We start from the raw sequence: 24760 nt of genomic DNA, 5'->3' as shown, positions 1-24760 counted from the left end.
AGATGATGGCCGGCCCCCGGGGTGAAGCGTTGGAGCTACAGTTCACCATGGGAATCGTGGTGAAGTTCAACCAGCAAGAGGGCTACGGCCTCATCAGAAAGGAGACAACCGGCGATGATTATTTCTATAATCGAGTGCATCTAGATGTCGAAGGCTTACCTCAGCGCCTACACACGCTATATCCGGGGGAGAAGGTCCGGTTCATACCAGAAGTGGGATGCCGAGGTCTCTTCGCAGTTAGTGTAACCCGAATGCCCACCTCACAAGAAGCTGTGCAGTGGCAGCAAGAATTGGAGTGGGAGGAACACCAATGCCGGCGGCGGGCGCAGCCAAGACCGGTGCTGGCTGAATCCTCCCAGCCAAGACACACCTTAGCAGTAGCTCCAGAACTGATGCCCGGACCGACCACCGACTCGGAGAAAGGAACCCCGGCGGTGCTGGCTATTAGCCAGAACATCAACACCCATCCGGTCATCGTCCTGGATGTACCTCAGCCGCCTCGGGTAGCGACCCCATCACCCCCGTCGGAGACTGAGGAGACCACGGCACCGAAGCCCGCCGTTGCCTATGAGCCCTTTCAGAGGCTGCGCCGACAGCCCAGACAGTCTTTGTCGGACTACGTCAGGGCTCAGAGAGCCGAATGGAAGCGGGTTTTGCACCCGGAGTAAAGCATCCTGACCGGCTTATTTGAAGACCGGTGTTGTTTGAAGTTACAGGTTAGCAACGTTCAAGTGATTTAGCCGGAGAGAGTCTGCTGCCGGACTGAGCCAGGGGCTCCTCCGCGTCATTGAGAAGTTTTTGTGTTCCTGTTGTTTACCACCTAAAGACCGGGAGCGCTGTCAAGCCTCCGGGCACAACCAAGACCGGGAGCGCTGCCAAGCCTCCGGGCACTACCAAGACCGTGAGCTTCCAGTTGGAACTCCGGGCGCTGGACTGGTGCCCCTTCTTCCGGGCAGCCTCCTGTGGACAGGTTCGCAGTTTATTGCACATGTTTTGCTTAGTTTTAAAAAAATATATGTGTGATTTTTAGATGGGAGCCTTGCCGGGAGGCTCAGGTTTTAAGAGGGGAGGTATGTAGTGGGTGAGCAGACCCCCTACAAAGGAAGCATAGTTAGCCCGGAAATGTTGTTAATAAAAATGTTTTATTTCTATGTGCATTGTGCTTGGGCACCCCCTAGTGGCCGGGTGGGACGGCTGTCACCACAGTGGAAGGAGGAGCCGGCAGAAACCAGGGGGAGGGAGAAGAAGTGTGTGTGTGTGAGAGGCAGTCGGATCCGGGACATGAGAGAGTGAACATCAAGGGGCAGAGTGTGGGAGCTGAATCCATAGGGGGCGCCGGAGAGAACGGGAGTGAACGGAACCTCAGAGAGCGAAGCAACCGGTGTGGGTCCGGTGTGTGTGTAGCCGAAGTGGGAGCCCGGCGAAGCAGATTAACCAGGGCACATCCCCACGGGAGGGTACGTTAGGACAGGTTGTCCCCCAGCTCCAAGAAGTGTCATCTACAACTGCCGGATTGTGAAGGAGAGTGCAATAAAAAATGTCTTTTGTTTTCACCACATCCTGCCTGAAGACTGTTTGTACGACGACCGACGATTGCACCACCACACTCTGCCCCACCAAGTCATCTCCCGATCTAGAGGTAACGGTGGAGCCAGGGGTAAGCCTGATAGCAAGGGCCACGACTACAAGCCCTGAGGCACCCCTGGCACCTCGTTACACCAGTCTGTGCATTGTTTTGATTATGAGTATTGTACTTGTCCCTATTATGTGTACCCCTTTTCATATGTAAAGTGCCATGGAATAAACAGAGCTATAATAATAAATTATAATTATAAAAGTAGTCCAATGACTTATTTTCATAGGAGAGGTAAGAAGTTTGTAACTACTCAGAGGAAGCCTCATCTAAGTGCTGTATAATCCACTGTCAGGTTGGGCTCCTTGTAAACCTTCTCATGCTGGTTTTTAGCCAGATGCTAGACATCATCATAAGATTTTGGTATTAACATGCATGTCATCTTTTTGTTTTCCGGTATTTTCTCTTTTTACAGTTAATTTACAAGTCAGAAGATATCAATTTCTCCATTTTATGTATAGGACTATGTATAGAGTTCACGTGCTGTAGCAAGTGTTCTGGTTTATTGGTTTAAACGCTCAAGCAATTTAGTCAATAAGACTATAATTAGTGGCCCAGGGCAATTAGGAACAGTAATCGGAAATATACATAACAAGTGCTTGATCTACTTACAGAACTTTGAGACTGCTGAGTCCAGCAAAAGCTCCCTTGGGAATGGATGTCAAGTCATTTCCTGCAAGACGTCTGCAGAGATTTTGAGGAGAAAAAAAATAACATGAGTAAATCCATTTCTTATCATGTGGAACTCATTTGCACAAGATTCATCTTAATGCGTAACAACTATTCAATAAACAGACATGCCAGGCGTAACTGTCTTACCATCTTGTCTTGATATGACAAAACTAAGTAAATAAATAAGAGTAATCCTTCTAAGTAAGCAGAAAAATGAAAGGTAAATGTTTTTTGTTTACGGTTTTGTAAGTCCCGTATGTGCCCTCGTATAGGTCTTCATTGTGTGTGCCAAGAGAGAGGTCGGCATCACTCACCATGACCTGGCACAGCACCGTGCCCAAGCTGCACAACGCTGAATATTGAAGAAATGATGTACGCCGCCCTCAATATAAAATGCATGGTGCTTAAAATAATTAATCTGTCTGTAAAGAAAGTTTTTCTGGTGTAATCAGATAAGTAGCACTTGCCATCAGATTACACTTGAAGAGATTTTCCCATCATAGGAGGTTATGTCATATTAACCTATCAGAGATTCATCCACTAGGACTATGGGGCCCTTTGCACACTACAACATCGCAGGTGCGATGTCGGTGGAGTCAAATCGAAAGTGACGCACTTCCGGCGTCGCTCTGGACATCGTAGTGTGTAAATCGTTTTAACTATGATTACCATGCGCAAAAACATCGGTATCGTATGATCGGTGTAGTGTCGGTCATTTTCATTATTTTGGCTGCTGCGACGGTACGATGTTGTTCCTCGTTCCTGCGGCAGCACACATCGCTGTGTATGAAGTCGCAGGAGCGAGGAACATCTCCTACCTGCGTCCCGTCTGCAATGCGGAAGGAAGGAGGTGGGCGGGATGTTTATGTCCCGCTCATCTCCGCCCCTCCGCTTCTATTGGCCGCCTACCATGTGACGCCGCTGTGACGCCACACGACCCGACCTCTTAGGAAGGAGGCGGGTCGCCGGCCAGAGCGACGTCGCAGGGCAGTTGAGTGCATGTGAAGCTGCCGTAGTGATAATGTTCGCTACGGCAGCTATCACAAGATATTGCAGCTGCGACGGGGGCGGGGACTATCGCGCTTGGCATCACAGCATCGGCTTGCGATGTAGTAGTGTGCAAAGGGCCCCTAAGAGCCTTAGGACACAGATCGAAGGATATATTGTCATTTAACTTTTAGTCTGTACACTAAGACTCCCGATCCAGTCAAGTCTTGAGCGCTGAAACCCAGAACAGCTACGTGAATGGGGCAAAATCATAGTTTATGAGGAGTGCCAGGCTAGGATTTATTACAGTATGTGAAGTGTTAAAACAGTAAGAACTGATGCACTTTACTAGCAATGTGGGTCATTTTCGTGGTGGGGAGTCCAGAGTTCAAACTGACATGATCATTCAGTCACTATGGTGGAAATATTCATTACATATAGATAACCGATTTATCTGCAGCCACAGTGCAGTTTGAAGTTACATTCCCCCATAACCAGTCACTTCCAGTCAAGTGCACAGTCAGGTCTCACTATATAGCGAGTGCGCTGGAATGACCCCCCTGTTCCTTGACTGACATCCTGCATAAACATTTGGTGATGTGTGACATTAGTTCCCTGTTGTTTCTATATCACTTAAATATTACTCAGCAATGTACAGAAAGTCTTTATTAATACTCACTCACAAATTAATTTCACTATCTCAGACAAACATATGGAAGCCATTTCCATAGCATAATGTATTTTAAAGAGTCAAAGAACCCAAAGCAAACCCACAAAAACACTTCCAGGCCATAAAAACTCCATCCAGTAATCAGAGTCAATACCAGAACCACCACACACTGTCTGACTTGGTTTTATTTTGAAAAACCAATGAAAAGGAAAAGTGAAATTTCTAGTGCCTGGATTCAGTGAGCGTGCTGTAATCACTCCCTCTGCTCCATGACGAGCATCCTGCTCCGTAGCATGTTTGCTTAGCAGGGTGTCAGTCAAGCATCGGGAGGGGCTGATTAGAGCGCACTCACTGTGAACACCATTCACATTACATTTGTTAATTTCCTACTGTAGTGCCTGGATTCAGTGAGCGTGCTGTAATCACTCCCCCTGCTCCATGATGAGCATTCTGCTGCATAGCATGTTTGCTGAGCAGGGTGTTAGGCAAGTATCGGGAGGGATTGATTAGAGCGCATTCACTGTGAACACCATTCACATTACATTTGTTAATTTCCTACTGTAGTGCCTGGATTCAGTGAGCTTGCTGTAATCACTCCTCCTGCTCCATGATGAGCATTCTGCTCCATAGCATGTTTGCTGAGCAGGGTGTTAGGCAAGTATCGGGAGGGGTTGATTAGAGCGCATTCACTGTGAACAACATTCACATTACATTTGTTAATTTCCTACTGTAGTGCCTGGATTCAGTGAGTGTGCTGTAACCACTCCCCCTGCTCCATGACGAGCATCTTGCTCCGTAGCATGTTTGCTGAGCAGGGTGTCAGGCAAGTACCGGGAGGAGGGTGATTACAGTGTACTCACTATGTAGAACAGCACAACTGTTCAATGCTCACTTGACTGGAAGCGAATGAGACTATAATTTCATTTTCTCCCTACATCTAGTTAGACAGAAATATGTTTAAAACGGTATTTACTTACGGATTAGTACTATGGCTGCTGGTAAGTACAGGTTTTTTGGAAAAGTTCCCTTTATGTTTATAATACTACATCAGTTCTGACCAATGGAAATGAAAAACTTTTGGTCATGCTTCAAATACTTTCTTGGCTAATGGTTTTGAAAGCTACAATTATAAAGTATATAAAAGTCAGCCAAGACTGCATAAGTATCCATTCAAAAATCACTTCTATAGTTGCAAACATTATAGCATGTGGTATGTGTCCTGGCACTACAGTAGGAAAATGACAAATGTAATGTGAATGGTGGTCACAGTGAAATTCCACTTTTCCTCTTTATTTGTTTTCACAAGAAAACCAGGTTAGATGGCATGGTGTTTCTGGTGTCGAAACTAACCAAGGGTAACATCTGCATAGAGTTTATATGCCCTGCATATGCATTTGTGGATTTCCTTTGAATTCTCTAGTTTTATTCCACAGTTTAAAATACATACTGCTAGATTAATTGGCTTTCTACAAAAAGTGCTTTACTGCCTTTGATAATGATAGGAACATTAGATTATGATATTAAAAGACAGTTGTCACTACACTGTGTGCAGAATTATTAGGCAAATGAGTATTTTGATCACATGATAATTTTTATACATGTTGTCCTACTCCAAGCTGTATAGGCTTGAGAGCCAATTACCAATTAAGTAAATCAGGTGATATGCATCTCTGTAATGAGGAGGGGTGTGGTGTAATGACATCAACACCCTATATAAGGTGTGCTTAATTATTAGGCAACTTCCTTTCCTTTTGCAAAATGGGTCAGAAGAAAGATTGGACAGACTCTGAAAAGTCCAAAATTGTGAGATGTCTTGCAGACGGATGCAGCAATCTTGAAATTGCCAATCTTTTGAAGCGCAATCACCGAACAATCAAGTGCTTCATGGCAAATAGCCAGTAGGGTCGCAAGAAGCATGTTGGGCAAAAAAGGCGCAAAATAACTGCCTATGAATTGAGGAAAATCAGGCGTGAAGCTGCCAAGATGCCATTTGCCACCAGTTTGGCCATATTTCAGAGCTGCAACGTTACTGGAGTATCAAAAAGCACAAGGTGTGCCATACTCAGGGACATGGCCAAGGTAAGGAAGGCTGAAAAACCACCACCTTTGAACAAGAAACATAAGATAAAACGTCAAGACTGGGCCAAGAAATATCTTAAGACTGATTTTTCAAAGGTTTTATGGACTGATGAAATGAGAGTGACTCTTGATGTGCCAGATGGAGGGGCTAGAGGCTGGATCAGTAAAGGGCAGAGAGCTCCACTCCAACTCAGCAAGCTGTAGGTGGGGTACTGGTATGGGCTGGTATCATCAAAGATGAACTTCTGGGACCTTTTCGGGTTGAGGATGGAATGAAGCTCAACTCCCAGACCTACTGCCAGTTTCTGGAAGACAACTTCTTCAAGCAGTGGTACAGGAAGAAGTCGGTGTCGTTCAAGAAAAACATGATTTTCATGCAGGACAATGCTCCATCACATGCATCCAACTACTTCACAGCGTGGCTGGCCAGTAAATGTCTAAAAGATGAAAAAAGAATGACATGGTCACCTTGTTCACTTGATCTGAACCCCATAGAGAACCTGTGGTCCCTCATAAAATGTGAGATCTACAGGGAGGGAAAACAGTACACCTCTCGGAAAAGTGTCTAGGAGGCTGTGGAGGCTGCTGCACGTAATGTTGATCGTAAACAGATCAAGCAACTGACAGAATCTATGTATGGTAGGCTGTTGAGTGTCATCATAAAGAAAGGTGGCTATATTGGTGAAAACAAACAAGTGAGATGGGAATATATTTGGTTTTTATTATGTTGCCTAATAAATTTGCACAGTAATAGTTACCTGAACAAACAGATATCCTCCTAAGATAGCCAAATCTAAAAAAAAACACTCCAACTTCCAAAAATATTAAGCATTGATATTTATGAGTCTTTTGGGTTGATTGAGAACATAGTTGTTGATCAATAATAAAAAAATCCTCTAAAATACAACTTGCCTAATAATTCTGCACATGGTGTAGACTTTTATACTTCAAACTAATCTCATGTACGTTAGGTTGCTTTAATGCTGATTAAATCCAGAAATATGTGTCTCTATTTTAGAGTAGTCCAGAATTGAAATCTTATGCAAATTAGCTACAAATACAGGAGGATGCATTTTTGGCTCTCCTGTCCTCTCTCGCTATTCCCCATCCACTGTCTGCCTCCTGTCAGGTACTGACAGGTTACTCTTCTTTCAACGACCTGCTTACCTTAGCTAGATTTCTAATCAGTGCACCTGCGTAGTTATTGCCTGGGTCGGCGCATGCGCAGATTGATGGTTCGGCTCTCACACTGTCATAAGTAACTTATACCACCCCAGGCAATAGCTCTGGTGACAGATCGGGCTGGGAAATGCAGGTGACTGAACAAAGAAGGACCGTGAGTAACTGACAGGAGGCACGTGGGGAAAAAGGAGAGAGGACAGGAGATCCGACATTGCAGTGTCCCACACAGCCTGTGAACCATTTGTGATGTCAATAACGGATCTCTCTAAAATTGAAACGCTGATTTCTAAAATAAATATATTGATTTAAGAGTTGAAGCAACATTATATACAAGACATTTTTTGGGGGTATAAAAACCTGATGACATGTTCCCTCTAATGATTACTCTATCTGCTGCACTGAGGAATATGTAAGTGATATCTAAGCAACATATCACCAGATATTTAAGGCTGTGTTGCGTTTTTTCATGGGATTCCACAGCGTTTTCAACTGCAGCGTTTTAATGCAAAAATGCATGCGTTTTGATTTTCAAGCAAAGTCTATGGGAAATACGGCTTTCTTGTGCGCACAATGCTTTTAAAAACGTAGCGTTTCAGGTGCAGAAAATTTGTCAAAATCTCTGCGTTTAAAGAAGCAGCATGTCAATTGTTTTTGCCATTTTGGCAGCGTTTTGCTAACATTAAAGTCAATGAGAAGTTTCAAAACGCATCCTAAATCAAAATCCTAGCATTTTACATGCTTTTTTGACACTATATTGAGGTCATGATGTGTCCCTTTACACACACATATAGTCCGACAATTAAATTAATGAAAATCAATAATTCAACGTTATTTTATACATAAATATTACATCACAGTTAACATTTTAACAAAACATTTTTGCATATGATTTTAAGCATGATATTTGTTATCATTTTTTTAATTTTTTTTTCATAGTGTTTGAATGTTTAAACTTTATTTAGTATTGTATTTGTATTGAAAACGCATCTGACTTTAAGCAATGAAAAAGCATGTAAAACCCAGTAAAAACGCGATCAAAATGCGGTAAAAATGCAAGCGTATTTTTAGCGTTTTTGTGGCAAAACCAAATTTGACAAAGACAATTTCTGCCAGAGGATGCGTTTACAACTGCAAGTAACTGAACACAATGTGCGCACACAGCCTTAAGGGTGCTTTACACGCTGCGACATCGCTAGCAATTGCTAGCAATGTCGCTAGCATTAGCACCCGCACCCATCGTACGTGCAACATTTGGTGATCACTGCCGTAGCGAACATTATCGCTACGGCAGCGTCACACGCACATACCTTGTCAGCGACGTCGCTGTGACCGCCGAACAATCCCTCCCTCAAGGGGGAGGTGCTTTCGGCGTCATAGCGACGTCACTGCAGCGTCACTAAGCGGCCGTCCAATAGAAGCGGAGAAGCGGAGATGAGCAGCTGGAACATCCCGCCCACCTACTTCCTTCCGCATTGCCGGTGGACACAGGTAAGGAGATGTTCGTCACTCCTGCGGTGTCACACATAGCGATGTGTGGTGCCGCAGGAACGATGAACAACATCGCTACATACGAGATAACAATTTTTGGTGTTTGGACGACCTCTCCAAAACCAATGATTTTTGTCTCTTTTGCGATCGTTTAAGGTTGCTCGTACGTGCTACACGCTGCGATATCGCTAACGACGCCGGATGTGCGTCACAAACACCGTGCCCCCGACGATAAATCGTTAGCGATATCGCAGCGTGTAAAGCACCCTTTAGACCTCTTAACCCAGATATAATAGAGAATACTTATGGAAAAATATACAAGGCTCAAAATCAATTATAAATAAAAAAAAGATATTCTTTATTGGATAATATAACAATTAAAAACAGAAAAATAAACATTCACGAGTCAAACATAAAATAGCAAAGGTAAGTGAGGATAACAGAGATCCTATGTATGAATACTACAAATTAATACAGGGTTATACTGTGTACAATCACAGTATTGAGCACGGATACTCAAAAGGTACAAGTCAGAATAGCAAGTGCTGTGTAACAACATACAGGAAACCAAGAAAAGGATACTATCACATGAAAGCTCACATAATGATAATAATGAAGAGTGGCATAAAGTACACTTTACCTATCAAAGATAATTTTCCAGATACAATAGTCAAAGGCTTGTGTTTTGAATTCTGTAACCAGATGGCTATAAATGTCACTGTGATAATATACAGTAGTAGACAACCTCTTGTATGGTGTGGAGGAACTCCTGTGCTGAACAGATGGGACACACCCCTTTAAGATGAACGATAACGCCAAGATGACATCATGCTGAAGGACTTGTCCATACGGCCTCAGAAGAAGCTGATAACCATTGGTAGATGCCCATAAGTCGTGTGAGGAGAGATTGTTCAATTGGTAATGATGACAACAGTATGCCATCATCAGCAGAACTTCTGCTGTAGGGTTCTTGAAATTTTTGGGCCTCTAGCTTGCCTAAAGTTGCTAAAGGAACAGACCCTGGGAACATGTGAATGCAAGACAAAATGTACAGTGTACAAATTATATAGAAAAATGAAAACCAAAATGTGCAAGAACCAAATGTAGAAAAGCTTGAATGTCAATTAAAGTAACCTATAAGCACAAACCAAAACATATGACACAAAGACAAAATGATGGGGGAACCCAAAAATCCCTATAACAAAATGTTACAAAGAACAAAAAATTAAGGCAAGAAAAAACCTTAAGTAGTAATAATAAACCCCAGATGAGTGTAGGTGGGTACTAATATACAGTGCACCACAAATATTAAATCCTCTAAAACCCGAGTTAAGAAAGTGAATGCCACAAAATCAAGCATTAATGGCTCACCAACCTAGGCACACCTGACGAATTTGGCAATAGCTTTGTCTGGACCCCAGACTAAGCTGTTACAAAATGCACATCATGTTTGCTTTTTGGGTGAGTCATCACATCCTGCTTTTAAAGAATTTACTTCCTTACTTTGGGTTTTACAGGATTTATCATTTGTGGCACACTCTATCTCAGGACCCACCTGTATTGTATCTACAATTCAAGATTGATTTTTTTTGCTTCTCCTATTATTTTTTTTGTTGTTTGTATATTACGATTTGTAATTGACTCTTTATGGGGAATCTCATTTTTTACTCATCCATCATTTTAATTTTGTGTTGGAATGTATGTATATTTGTATATTATTTTAATTGACATTCCAGATATTTTTTCTACATTTGTATGTACCTTGGTCCTGAAGCATTTTGTTTATTGGTTTTTATGACGAGGAGAGAGTGGCATGCAAAAGTGTGTGCATGCGCATGAGAATGAGTGTTGTCTCCTTAGGCCTAAGCCACACGGCATGAAAATCGGTGCGAGTGGAGTGCGATAAAAAATCGCATTCCACTCGGACCAATATTAGCCTGTGTGTCAGCACCCATGAGCGATTATTTTCTCAGCCCTAATCGGACCGAGAAAACAATTGCAGCATGCTGCGACTGTAATGCGATCCTGGTTTCTCTCGCACCCATTCAAGTCTATGGGTCGAGGGAAAAATGGCACTGCACTCGCGGTACACCGGTGTACCGCGAGTGCAGGGCGAGAATGGCAATAGCCGGCTATGGAGGAGAGAGGGAGATAAATCCCTCCCTCTCCTACTCCGTGCCGGCCCGCCCCTCCGAAGCACCGGCTCTCCCCTCCTCAGTGCCGGCCCGCCCTCCGCAGCTGAGGTCCGATCGCATGATCAGACGTCAGTCGCAGGGACACTCGCATGATGCTCAGCTCTGCTGTACTGCCAGCGTGAGCCGAGTGCCATGCGAGAGGATCTCAGTAATCCCCGTGTGACCCCAGCTGACTGTTCGAGTTCAAGCCTCTTGATGACAAATAACAGTAATATTATGTACCTCATGTGAACTCATACGTGAACTGTTATTGCCTAAACTGTATTATGATCTTATGCCGCAACTCATCAGTAAAGCTGAGGTTTTTTTAATTGTACCTTTGTCATCTTCTGTCCTTGCTATGACTCATCTCTTGTGTGGTGGTTGGCAGTAAGCCAGTTGCCATACTCTAGAGTTTAGTCATGTTACATTTTAACTTGCATCTCCAGGTGTTGCTTCTGCTTACCATCTTTGGTTGCTAGTGCATACACATATATAGATGAACTATATATTTCTTTAAAGAGGACCTTTCACCAAATTTTTCACGTTGAACGGAACACGGTATGAAATTAATGGCTGCAAAGTTGTATACAACATTTTTGATTTGGCTATATTTTGCCTTCCCATTCCAGTGATATTATCAATCAAAGTATATAGCACCTTAGAAAGTGTTATCAGAGGCTTCTACTGGGGGCTTGTGTTTCTTCTCCCTGTAGCCAATCATAAGCTGGTAGCAACAGTCAAAGGTATGATCATGTCCCCACCATATCTTAGGGCAAATGTCTTAGTGTGTGAGATGTAGTGATACAGCTCTGATCTCCCCATCTAACCTCCTGTATGAGCACTGACTGGGGCGGGGCAGTACAGCTGAGTTTAGATAAGGTCTGTGTGGCGAATGGGCAGCACAGCTGAGTTTAGCTGTGTCACATTACAAACCCCTTTTTGTTTGAGATCAGGGCTGTCGTTATATCTAGCAGAGGAAAGCTAATAGAAGGGTTTGTAATACGAGACAGCTAAACTCAGCTGTGCTGCTGTCTCGTGTATAGGGACAGGCTCAGGGCTAGCTCTTACCTTTCCATCTGTAACCATGCACTTTAAAGGTAGTTTTTCCTTTGGGCACATTAAGTATTAATTCTTTCTCTGGTGCAGCAACAGACTTGCTCAGCTGGCAGCAGTTAATCATCTTCCAGCTGAGATTTAAGCCCTCTGCTTCCTGGACTTGGTGCTGGTTATTCTATTCAGTTAGGAGCTAGGTGGGAGTAGAGAGGACGTGGTTGTTGCTGTCTGCTGCAGTTTGTTGCAAGTTGTTTTGTTTTCGTACTACCTCCTTTCCTTTGTTTTCCCTTACTCGTATATCCTTGGTTGTTCCCTGGTGTAGGTTTTATATGTGTATGAGTTATTTTACCCCTGTCTATAGTTCTTTGCTATAGTGGTTTTGGGGATGTCTGTCCTGGTCAGTCTGCTGGGTGGTGGGGACTTGTCATCAGGGTATGGACAGGAGTCAGGGCCAGGTTGAAGGTCCGGACCTCCCTACCTTCAAGGCTACCTCCGGGTGTGAGGGTGAGCTCAGAGACCCCAGCATTAGGGTCTCTATAGGTTACCCTATCTTCCCTGGTCATCTGTTACACCCGATCCCTTCCAGCTGCCCATTCTCCCCACAGATATTATCTGAATGGTGTTGTGTTTGCCATTTCTGCTTTCAAATCATGTAAGAGGTTAAACCAGAATATCAGGGCTGTATCATTACAACTCTTACAATGAGAAATCTGCTCTATGCTATAGTGAGGACATGTTTTTTTTCCTTTGAGCATTGCTCCTGCTAATAATTGGCCAGCTTCATACAGAGAGAAGTTCACACCCCTAGTTAAAACTGTCTGATAACACTCTCTAGGATTTAAATAAATTAATTCACTAAGTGCCAAACATGATTGCTAATATCTCTGCAATGGAGAGTTGAAATTAAAAACAAACAAAAAAAATTTTAATCTGCTCTGTAGTGTTTATTAGGCCTCTTTCACACGTCCGTGAAAATCACGCTTGTTTTTCACAGATGTGTCAAAGGTGTGTATTGCCCTCTTTGAGCCGTATTTATGGCACACGTGTGTTCTCCATGTGTTATTCGTGATAACACATGGAAAACGGGAACCTTCTACTCACCTGTCCCTGACGTTGCTGTCCGTGGTGCTGATCTTCGGTCTCTGGTCCTGCCGACTCCCCACTGCTGCTGCTTCCGGCCCACAGTAAAGTGTATATGCAATGAGCGGCGGTCGGAAGCAAGTGACAGCAGCAGCAGAGACAGCAGGGCACGAGAAAGTGAGTAAAGTTTTTTTATTTTTTTCTCAGACACGTGTGTTTTCTCCAGGGTGTGTCACATGGAACACATCCGTGTGGTCCGTTTGCGTTCCGTGTAACACCCGTGATGCCAGAGAAAAACGGACATGTCTACGTGTGGTGCACACGGGCACACGTATGCTCCACACGGACACACGGTCCATGGCAGAACATGCACGTGAGCGCAGACCCATTGATTTTAATGGGTCTATGTGTGCCTGTGTCTCCGGTACGTGAGGAAACGGACCAAACACGTACCGGAGACACGAACATCTGAAGGAGGCCTTACATTGTTGTCCCGTTTAACATAAAAAAATTGTGGCAGGTATGTTTTTAAATCTAATTTTAACATTGCCTTTATATCTGATTTTCTGCAAAGATCTTAACCATAAACTAAGGTATAATCATTTTAGTTTGTAGATGCTCTCAAAATTTCAGAACATAATGAATCAATGATACATGTAATCATTTACATACCTTTTTTCCCCCAGAAAATAGGATCTATTTTATACATACACTATATACTGGTTCTGTGGTATAACTGCATTTCGATGCACTAAGCACACTTTTGTAAAACTAAATAACCTCCAGTTTTAGACCAAACCTTGTGATGACAACTTAACTGTGTTCATTTACAGATACTTGTAACCTAATAATTGCAATGACATCAGTGAAGAAATAAATGAAATGTGCAGCTGCAAGAGATAACTGTGGAATTCTGCATTAACATATCTACGGTACTATAGGAAAAAAGCTGGAAAACATTTTCCCCTTATTTAAAAAATTTGTAATGCAGGTAATAAATCAAATCATCATACATTATAACCACACGGGCCAAACCAGGAACAAAAATATGAATTTGGATGGGGGATGACCTCTTTTGGCAGATATGTGAGGTCATCAGGTGATCTTTCCACTTAAGCCTAATAAACATTTCACTGGGCTGAACAGCAAATACTTGCTGCAAAGCTCTAAAGAAGGCTCTAATGTAGTACTCCACTGAGAACGCCTATGCTTATGGTATTACACGAAGATTTTCAAACAAGTTACTACAAATTGTCAGTCTATAAAAGTGAATTCTTTTGATCTACTGTGATGCTTGAAAGTTTGTGAACCCCTCAAAATTTTTCATAGTTCTACATATATTTAACCTGAATCTATATAAGATTTATACACCTATCTTAAAAAAATGATAAATAGAACCAAATAAATAAATGAATCAAAACTATTCGACATTGTAATTTTTTTTAAAATGAGGTAGATGATCCAATAATACATCTGTGAGAGTAGCAAAACTCTGTGAACCTTTAGGGTATGTGCGCACGTTGCTTTTTACCTGCTTTTTACCTGCTTTTTTGCTGCTTTTTCTTCTGCGCTGTTTAATGCCAAAATGGATGTGTTCTTCTATTCAAGCAAAGTCTATGGGAATTTGGGTTTCTTGTTCACACTATGTTGTTCAAAATGCTGCCTTTTTGTGGCAGAACTTTGGTCAAAAACTCAGCTTTTCAAAGAAGCAACATGTCAATTGTTTTTGCCATTTGGGTTTTGCACTGCAAAGCTGAGTTTTTGACCAAAGTTCTGCCACAAAAAGGCAGCATTTTGAACAACATAGTGTGAACAAGAAACCCAAATTCCCATAGACTTTGCTTGAATAGAAGAACACATCCATTTTGGCATTAAACAGCGCAGAAGAAAAAGCAGCAAAAAAGCAGGTAAAAAGCAGGTAAAAAGCAACGTGCGCACATACCCTAAGAATTAGCAGATAATCCTGGCATTTTCAATCAATGGGATGACAAACAGGTGGGAGTGCTGGACCTATTTTTATCTAAAGAACAAGACCTATTAAAGTCTGATCTTCACATTACATGTGTCACGATGGACTATGGGGATAGTGGAAAACCGGGGCCCCTAAAATGACCGGGGCCCTGTACTATCCCTATTCTCAGAGATACCACTAATGGTGGGACTGTCCATGTCTCCTTCCCTAGGGGAGACTGGGACAAGAGTGAGATTTAAACCACAGAAATAGACAAACGGGAAAAACCACAACTCTGTCACACAGCACGCACACACAGAGGTATAAGACAATTAGTGCTTAGGAGGAAATCAAGAGCAGGGTGGAAACAACAAAATGATGGGTGACTCCACAACAACACCAAGCACAAAGCAACTCTTTTTCCAGCCAGTCTGTGACATCACAACTCACATACCATAACAGCATGAACTACAGTTGGCGTACATAGCTTTCCTCCAGCCTAAAAATGAGAGAAGCAGAAGTTGGCTTCCTTATAACTTGTGTTCAAAGACGCCTAACAAGCAGGCTAGCAGAGGTTAACTCTTGCTAGCTTGTCTATGAATGAGCAGACAGCAGGTTGACACCCAGGTCTACCTGAGTTAATCAGAAACACCAAAACTCCGTGTGACAACATGTTTGTGAAAGTATATACCGTATTTTCCTCTTTATAAGACGCACTTTTGTTCCCCCAAATTTTGGGGGAAAGTAGGGGGTGCGTGTTATAATCCAAATATACGGATTATATACTGCAGGGCCCAGGGGTAGTGGGGGCAGCTATGCCCCCCTGTGTTAGATATGGCCCCCATGCTGCTGTCCATCGTACAATAAAAAACTCTTTACTTACCTCCCTGGTCTCCCTGCTGCCACTGTGATCAGGCATGCAGAGATGATGTCACTCAGCTGTGCCAATCACATGACTGGCACCGAGAACCAGGAAGTGCAGGAGCTCAGCAGTACGGAGGGAGACACGAGGGAGGACAGCGCTGGAGAATGTAAGTAAAGAGTTTTTTTATTTTACTATGGGCAGCAGCATGGGGGCCATATCAAACACAGGGGGACATGTGCCATCCATAGGGGGCCATGGGCAGCACAGGGGGATGTGTGCCATCCATAGGGGGCCATGGGCAGCACAGAGGGACGTGTGCAATCCATAGGGCGCCATGGGCAGCACAGAGGCACGTGTGCCATCCATAGCGGGCCATGGGCAGCACAGGGGGATGTGTGCCTTCTATAGGAGACCTGTGCCAGTTGTAGGGGATGTGTGCCATCAATAGGAGACACGTTCCAGCAATAGGGGATGTGTGCCATCAATGGGGGACATGTGGCATCACTGGGGGACGTGGACCAGCACGAGGGGGCTATATTCAATATCAGGGGGTCATATCCAGATTAAGGGGGCTAATTTTAGGATGGGGGGGCTATGAGGGACATATACCCTATATGATTTGTTAGACGGACACTGGCATTATAAGACGGACCGCATTAACATTAAAAAAAAAATCTCTTTTCGTTCAACAAATTCGGGGGTGCGTCTTATAATCAGGTGCGACTTATAAAGCGAAAAATACGGTAATTATTACACAAACAAAGGAAATTTCTGAAGGAATACACCAATGTAGATTGAATTTGATACACTGATTCTACAAAGTATAGTAAAGTTCACAACCTATACAACAATAGGCTCCCCTCTCATTGGGGAGGACTTGAGGAATTGGACAAACCACTCTTCAGCCAATGTAATAATATCTACATTTCTACAGCAGTGAGTGCTTTCACAACAAGGACACATTAACAAAAAATGTACCACACTTCGATCTGGCAACAATAAAGAATATTGATCAAAGGATCACATGGTATTCTGCCAAAGGTTCAGTCTGCCCTCAGACAGTTTAATGAACCCTAAACTTAGATCCAATTCACTAGCATGAGCCATGTAAGCTGCTATATAATATATTGTAGATGGGCATAAATTGTACCTATTTTGAAGAATAAGTTTCATTCATGAGCCAATCTAAGTAATCACTTCATGTCCTCCTGCTGGATATGAGTAACATTTACTTTTGTATATTCTAGTTTACCGTGTACTGCTGTTTTGCGGCTGTGACACCATAAACATGATTACTGCACTTGAGCATTATGTACTTTACAAAATATTGCTTATGCAATCAGATAGCACATATACTAGCCCTGTCTCTTCCTGTAAACCCCATGTATGTGTATGTCACTAAGAGTATTGCACATAGAGTGTTATGGCGGCAACAGACGCCGTTCACATTACAGGTCCTGACTCTTCACCATATGGTTTCTCTGGTGCTTCTGAGCTACACAGGCAGGCTCAGTTGTCAACCAGCTGTGTGGCTCATTCATTCATTCAAGAGTTAACCTCAGCTAGCCTGCTTGTTACTTCCGGGATCACATGTTATTGGAAGCCTATCACATTGGCTCCCATCATATGTAAGATGGTGGAATCTGTTATCTCACGCTGACTATAGTTTATTGCTGTGTTGGTCTGTGTGTTGTTGTGTCCCACTAATGCTGGTGATTGTATTGCTTTTTGCTTGGAGTTGTTGTGGAGTTCTCCAGTTGTCTTGTTATTTCCTCCATTCTCACATTTTCCTCCTAAGCTCTTATTGTCTTACTAGAAGGTGGCCCGATTCTACGCATCGGGTATTCTAGAATTTACGTATTGTGTAGTTCATGTATGATTTTTGTTATATATATATAGATGTAGCATCAGCCTCTCTGTCCCCAGCATCAGCCTCTGTGTCCCCAGCATCAGCCTCTCTGTCCCCAGCATCAGCCTCTCTGTCCCCAGCATCAGCCTCTCTGTCTCCAGCATCAGCCTCTCTGTCCCCAGCATCAGCCTCTCCGTCTCCAGCATCAGCCTCACCATCCCAGCCTTCCCCAGGATCAGCCTCTCTCCTCCCAGCCTCCTCCAGCACGCCGTGCTCCTCTGCCGACACTCACAGACACACCCACACACACACACACACCCGATCGCATACACTCACACACACCTGATCGCATACACTCACGCACACACACTGACGATATTGCACATACGCGCTCATACTCACAACATCCGGAGATATCACATGCTTCTGGCCATGTGATCCTCCGGCAGGTCCTGGAAGCTCACAGCACAGTATCGAGGCCGAGAAGCAAGCGATATCTCCGGATGCTGTGAGTATGTGGATGCGATGTGATGTATGTGTGATGTGTGTGTGTGTGAGAGTGAGTGTGAGCCGGTGTACACTGGTAACTATGATACACATCGGGTAACTAAGGGACCTTAGTTACCCGATGTGTATAATGGTTACCAGCGTTCACGGCCTCCGTCAAGATCCCAGCATCGCAAGGTTATGTCTGGCGCTGCTGGGATCCTGACGGAGCCGGTGTAGAAGCAAGCGATATCCCAGGATGTTGTGAGTGTGTGGATGTGATGTGTGAGGTGTGTGTGAGAGTGAGTGTGATCTGATGTGTGTGTGTGTACTCACCTGGGAGTCGGAGCTACGTGTCAGTTGGGCCAGAGCGAGCGTGCATTGCGTGAGGGGGGCGGGGCCTGCAGAGAGCCGGGGCGAGAGGCCAATCCGTGTGGGGGGGCGGGGCCATGGCGAGCCCAGCGGCCAATCAGCTTTGTGTCACCGTAAGGACACAATGTCACCGGAAGGACACAATTTTGAAGCATGACAGACAGACAGACAGACAGACAGAATAAGGCAATTATATATATAGATACTACTGTGTGAGAGTGCAGTGAGATAGTTTTAGTGTCCCCTGTTTGTCTATATAGGCCCAGTCACACACAACGACTTACCTGCGATCCCGACAACGATACGTCCAGATAAGGATTGCTGGTAAGTCGCTGGGAGGTCGCTGGTGAGATGTCACACAGTCAGACCTTACCAACGATGCAGTAACGTTACAGGTCGCAGTAGCGACCTGTATAATGATCTCAGCGGTCATTGGGGCCCTGTCACACAGCATCAAACACAGCAAAGCATCCTGCCCAGCAGGACATCGCCTTTGAAGAAAATGGTCCGGACCACTCTGCAATGACTAGCGATCTCACAGCAGGGGCCTGATCGCTGGAAGGTGTCACATTTAACAAGATCGCTGGCGAGATCCCTACTGCGTCACAGAAACTGTGACTGAGCAACGATCTCGTTGTGTGTGACGGGGCCTTATCTGTTGGTTTAATCACTCAAGTTCCAGCCCTTCCCTGGGGTTCAGCGCTGGTCAGGAGCAGGGCCAGGAAGGCAGCTAAGAGATCCTCACCTTCAGAGGTAACTCTGGGCCAGTCTAGGAGCCCCTGTCACTTGTTTCCTCCGTAATCACTATGACAATGTAGATATGTCCATTTTGTTCTGGTTGACAAGGGACAGTACAACTGGTCTGTGGAAAACTCATATAGCACAAGAATGGCATCCGTGTGATGTATGTGTTTAACATTGAAAGTATAGGAGAAGCTTTGTAACATCTTTATTTCTTTAGCCATAACAGAAAAACACTAATGACACACCGATGACACATTGATGTCACACTGACAGAAAACACTGATGACACCAGTAATGTTTTTTCACATACGTGTTTTATACTTAAGTGTGGAGACCTTAGGTGCAGTGTAATTGCCCAATTGTATTGGCACCCTTGCAACTGTTCCAGAAAACTACTTCTTCAGAAAAGTATGGTAATTGTGACGACATGGACTCTCATGGGTTAAAGTTTCTTAAAATCCAGCCAGACAGCATGATAGATTGTCTATAGATGGGGGAGAAGTCCCTCATTGTTTTTACAAGACTCTTGTTGACTCAATGTAATTGTGTTGGCCACTGAAAGCTAGACGTATTGTTCTCCAGACATTTCCAGTAACCATTGTATTGTAGTTGTGTATTGATAATCTAATTACCTTAGTAGCCATTGTCTAGTAGGTGACTCCCAGTTTACATGTACACCCTCAGTCTTTCTATGCACATCATTTAAATGAACATTGTCCATGCAGCTTGAAATTCCTCCAATGGGAGAAGCAATCTTGTCCAACCAATCGATGAGGACGCAGTGTATCCAAGTGTAAGGTTGTGGCTATAAAAAGGACTTCTTTAAGCCACCAGTGGTTGTTGATGGATGCTGATGGATCCAGTCTAAACTCTTTGGAGCTGACTAGAGGATCAGGATATCTTATGGCTTCAATCTAGGGACTCCGGACCCGGTTGGAGACCATATCCACAGCCTAGGGATTTCGACTCCGGCTGCCAGGATTTTATCATCAAACCAGGACTACCTAAGGAGGACACTCAGGTTGGGACAGTTCAGTTACCTGTTACAGACTTTGCAGACCTCAGACAGCTTGGAACCTGTGAGGCATGGACATTCTAAATCCCTGGTGAGCCAGCGGAAGGGTGAGACTCTGTTGCCTGTTACATTTGTGTGTTTTGCTGATTATGTGTTATGTGCTGTTAATTGTTTGGGGATCCAATAAAGTCTAGTTATTGTGGTTCCCTCACCCTGTGTTGTCTGAGTAGTGTTACGCCCACGGTTAAGGAGGCCGGCGTTCAGTTGGGATGAGCCCTGAGCCACGCTGTCTTTCTAAAGTCTCCACAATTGGTGGCAGCAGTGGGATACTACTCAGCCTGGTTTACCCAGGGGAGCTGCAGTGGACTGGTGTTTTCGGACACCGTCCAGGGCTCAACAACCAGGCAGGCACATAAGCATACCCAGCAGGCCATAGGGGAGGCATTCAGGTTTCGGACGCTGCCATGTCCAACCCCACCAGCTCAGCCATGGGACAAGGACAAGAGAGGAGTTACGACCGCTGCAGTAAATGGATGCTGCAGGATCTGTGCCGGAGGCGAGAGATTGTCTGCTGGAGCGCTGAGACTCGGTCGGACTTGATCCGGAAATTAGTCCGTTGGGATGCCCAGAATGATGCAGAGGACGATGAGGATCCCGCCGATATTGACCCAGAGGATGTAGACTATGTGCCACATCATGGATCTAGTGACAATTGGGAATCAACTTTGTCCAAAATGGCCCAAGCCACAGCGTTGTTGGATGCATTGGGGCCTAGATCCTCAAGAGAAGAGAGGGCTTATGTTCTGGAATATGTTTATGGGATTCCAGCTGCAGTACTGCTAACACCAGCCGGTCGAGAAGGATGGTCCCGCTACCCAGCAGAAGCTGCGCCAAAACAAAGGACTAAAAACAGGGCCTGTGACTCGCCCAATCTATGGCGCTGTTATACATGTGGGCGCAATGGACATATAGATAAAGATTGTCTCCAAAACCGAGGCCGCATGCTTGGAGCCTGTCTGCCACTCCAACCAGTCAACATATGCCGAGATGAACCAACGAGACCTGAGGAATGCTACTCCCAAGAAACACCAATAGTTGAGGAAGTGGTTTATCCAGTCCACACCCTACGGCAGGCCGGACACCGTACACCAGCCAACCTCCATCCCCACATCCAGACGGTCAAGGTCGGTGATATACAGGCTCAGGGACTTCGAGACCTTGGATCTTCCATCACTCTGGTAAGCCCAGTTATTGTTTCTCCAGAAGACCCTGTACCAGATTCCCAATTATCCATCTCCCTGGCTGAGGGCCAGCGCTCAGACGTCCTTCTGACATGTGTGCAGTTGGACCTAAAAACCGACCAGGGAGAGGTCGAGGTGGAGCTTGAGGATAGCCTCCCCACACCTGGTATTTTGGGGACCATCCAGGAAGTGATCGATGTGGGGATTGTGAACAGCCTCCCCATTTTTGACATTGTGGAGACTGACCAGAGCAAGGCTGATATGGAGCTTATGGACAGCCTCCCCACACCTGTTGTTTCAGGGACTAGCCAGGAGGAAGTTGAAGCGGGGTTCATAGATGGCCCCACAAAGCCTGTTGTTTCGGATACCACTCAAAGGGAAGTGAAAGTGGGGCTTGTGAATTACCTGCTCACACCAGTCATTTTGGAGAATGACCTAGGAGAAGGACTAGCCAGTCAGTTTGAAGAAGCCATCACCCACCTCCAAGCCAAGCAGGACCCTGATGTGGATCTTTCTAACATCTTTTCCAGGGATGGTTTGCATTCCCGGTCTCCATCATCGACTTCTGAGCCAAGAACCGTGAGTAAGCCTAACCACACTGTGGCTATTGACTGGGGGAGGATTGATAGTGGGAGATTTGTGCAGGCCCAACTCATGGACCCCACCTTAGTGCTTGCCCACAATATGGCTGCTCAACTTGGGGGAGGTAATCAAGGGGAGGTGTATAGATGCAAGCCTCTGTTGCTGACCTCACCATTAAAAAGGACAATGCCATCAAGAGGAGAAGGATGATCGGAAGCCTATCATGTCTGGCTAATATTAAGAAGGGGGAGGAATGTGACGACATGGACTCTCATGGGTTAAAGTTTCTTAAAATCCAGCCAGACAGCATGATAGATTGTCTATAGATGGGGGAGAAGTCCCTCATTGTTTTTACAAGACTCTTGTTGACTCAATGTAATTGTGTTGGCCACTGAAAGCTAGACGTATTGTTCTCCAGACATTTCCAGTAACCATTGTATTGTAGTTGTGTATTGATAATCTAATTACCTTAGTAGCCATTGTCTAGTAGGTGACTCCCAGTTTACATGTACACCCTCAGTCTTTCTATGCACATCATTTAAATGAACATTGTCCATGCAGCTTGAAATTCCTCCAATGGGAGAAGCAATCTTGTCCAACCAATCGATGAGGACGCAGTGTATCCAAGTGGAAGGTTGTGGCTATAAAAAGGACTTCTTTAAGCCACCAGTGGTTGTTGATGGATGCTGATGGATCCAGTCTAAGCTCTTTGGAGCTGACTAGAGGATCAGGATATCTTATGGCTTCAATCTAGGGACTCCGGACCCGGTTGGAGACCATATCCACAGCCTAGGGATTTCGACTCCGGCTGCCAGGATTTTATCATCAAACCAGGACTACCTAAGGAGGACACTCAGGTTGGGACAGTTCAGTTACCTGTTACAGACTTTGCAGACCTCAGACAGCTTGGAACCTGTGAGGCATGGACATTCTAAATCCCTGGTGAGCCAGCGGAAGGGTGAGACTCTGTTGCCTGTTACATTTGTGTGTTTTGCTGATTATGTGTTATATGCTGTTAATTGTTTGGGGATCCAATAAAGTCTAATTATTGTGGTTCCCTCACCCTGTGTTGTCTGAGTAGTGTTACGCCCACGGTTAAGGAGGCCGGCGTTCAGTTGGGATGAGCCCTGAGCCACGCTGTCTTTCTAAAGGCGGCGGGTTTTAGTGGACGAGAGCGCCCACTGAGCCCCGTGTCTCCACAGTAATGACACATGTTGTTATTCATATGTTTATTTCCTTTGTGCGTATTGAACAAAAAAGGCAAATTGGATACAAACATGTGTATAACAAAATGTGTAATTGCAATAATTTTCTGGGAGATATATGGTACTTAACTTAACTTTCAGCAACAATTTCAAAGATGCCAACACATTTGGCCACGGCTGTATATATTCTTCCCTAAAAGCACTGATTCTGGAATTGACCATGGCACCTCATATGGGCACCATAAAATGTGTTAGCAAGAAATATTACACCTGATTTTTCTTGCAGCACCTTTTAAATGCCATTTTTTTAGCTCTTTTCTAGCTGAGCTTGAAAGTAGTACTCCGCATCTGCTGTCGGACCTGGAAGTTTATAACTGATGTGTACTGTGCAAGCTGCTAGAGACAGCTGCCTGTATGGCTACTTCAGGGATTTCGCTATTTCACATAGTTAATCACTTTCCCAAACCTCACTTCATCACTTTTACTGGTTGTTTGATTTCAAATGGTTTAGATTGAAGACCATTAGGATGAAAAGGAGAAAATCCTTTATGCCACATGGATTGCCTGTGAAATTCCAGTGGTTTTGACACTGGGTATAAGTCCAAATTTGGAACGGCACCAAACATATTGTTTTCTTCAACCTAAAATGACCCTTGTTAATAGGGGGAAAGCCTGGATGAAACAGCTGCTCGATTTACTGTACAGTACAGTGATACGGAGCCGTTTTGATGTGGCAATCAGTTATGGTAATAATTCTTTGCACTACAATACCTGGCACTGCACCAGTGCTTGAGAAGAACTCTACAAAACTGGGACTAGCTTCACCTTTTAGGTTGATTTTGCTTTCAAAAGACTGACTTCAGCACTTCTAAATTAAAAATAATACAATAATACATGTCTCTTTGCTTATAACATATTTGTGGCCCTTGACATATCTTTTCTTATCATTCATTGTTACATGGACTAGAACATTATATATCCATTCTAAGAAGGAATTAATCTTGTTACCCATAGAATTGTAGACTTTGTTTTATTTTCCTGAGGTACGTTAGAAGATGAAAGACAACATTTCATCTATGACAATTTCAATACATGAGTGTAACGCCTGCCTGGATCCACAGACTCAGATGGGCTGTAAAGGGGAGGCTAGAGGGAAGCCACTCACTAAGTAGGACCCCCAGAACCCTGAAACCCTTTAACCCCTATACAGGGATTTGGAATTACACAGAACCCTAGAGATCACTCCCTGTGGAAGGCTGCAGTCCAATGAGAGTAGTAGTCAGGCACGGTCAAACCAGGAATTGCGGAACAGGGACAGAATCGGCAGGCAGCGACGTAGTCAGCAAACGTAGCAGAGGTCAGATCCGGGTCAGGCAGCAAGGTACAAAAACAGTAGGCAGAAGGGTAGTCAAAAACACGCAGAAGCCAA

At 44.4% G+C, this 24760-nt stretch overlaps 1 protein-coding gene across 2 annotated transcripts in view; it reads right to left on the bottom strand.

The window, feature by feature from the left end:
- LGR5 (leucine rich repeat containing G protein-coupled receptor 5) overlaps positions 1-24760 on the bottom strand; it is a 273312-nt gene that overhangs the window by 113404 nt on the left and 135148 nt on the right. For both annotated transcript variants that reach the window (XM_075344890.1, XM_075344891.1), the window contains exon 3: positions 2246-2317. In XM_075344890.1, coding sequence (XP_075201005.1) covers positions 2246-2317 — 72 coding nt within the window. The remainder of the gene's footprint in view (positions 1-2245; positions 2318-24760) is intronic.

The sequence above is a fragment of the Anomaloglossus baeobatrachus genome, chromosome 4 (assembly GCF_048569485.1).
Source record: "Anomaloglossus baeobatrachus isolate aAnoBae1 chromosome 4, aAnoBae1.hap1, whole genome shotgun sequence".
NCBI classification, from domain to species: Eukaryota; Metazoa; Chordata; class Amphibia; order Anura; family Aromobatidae; genus Anomaloglossus; species Anomaloglossus baeobatrachus.
This window is presented reverse-complemented; position numbering and strand designations above follow the sequence as displayed.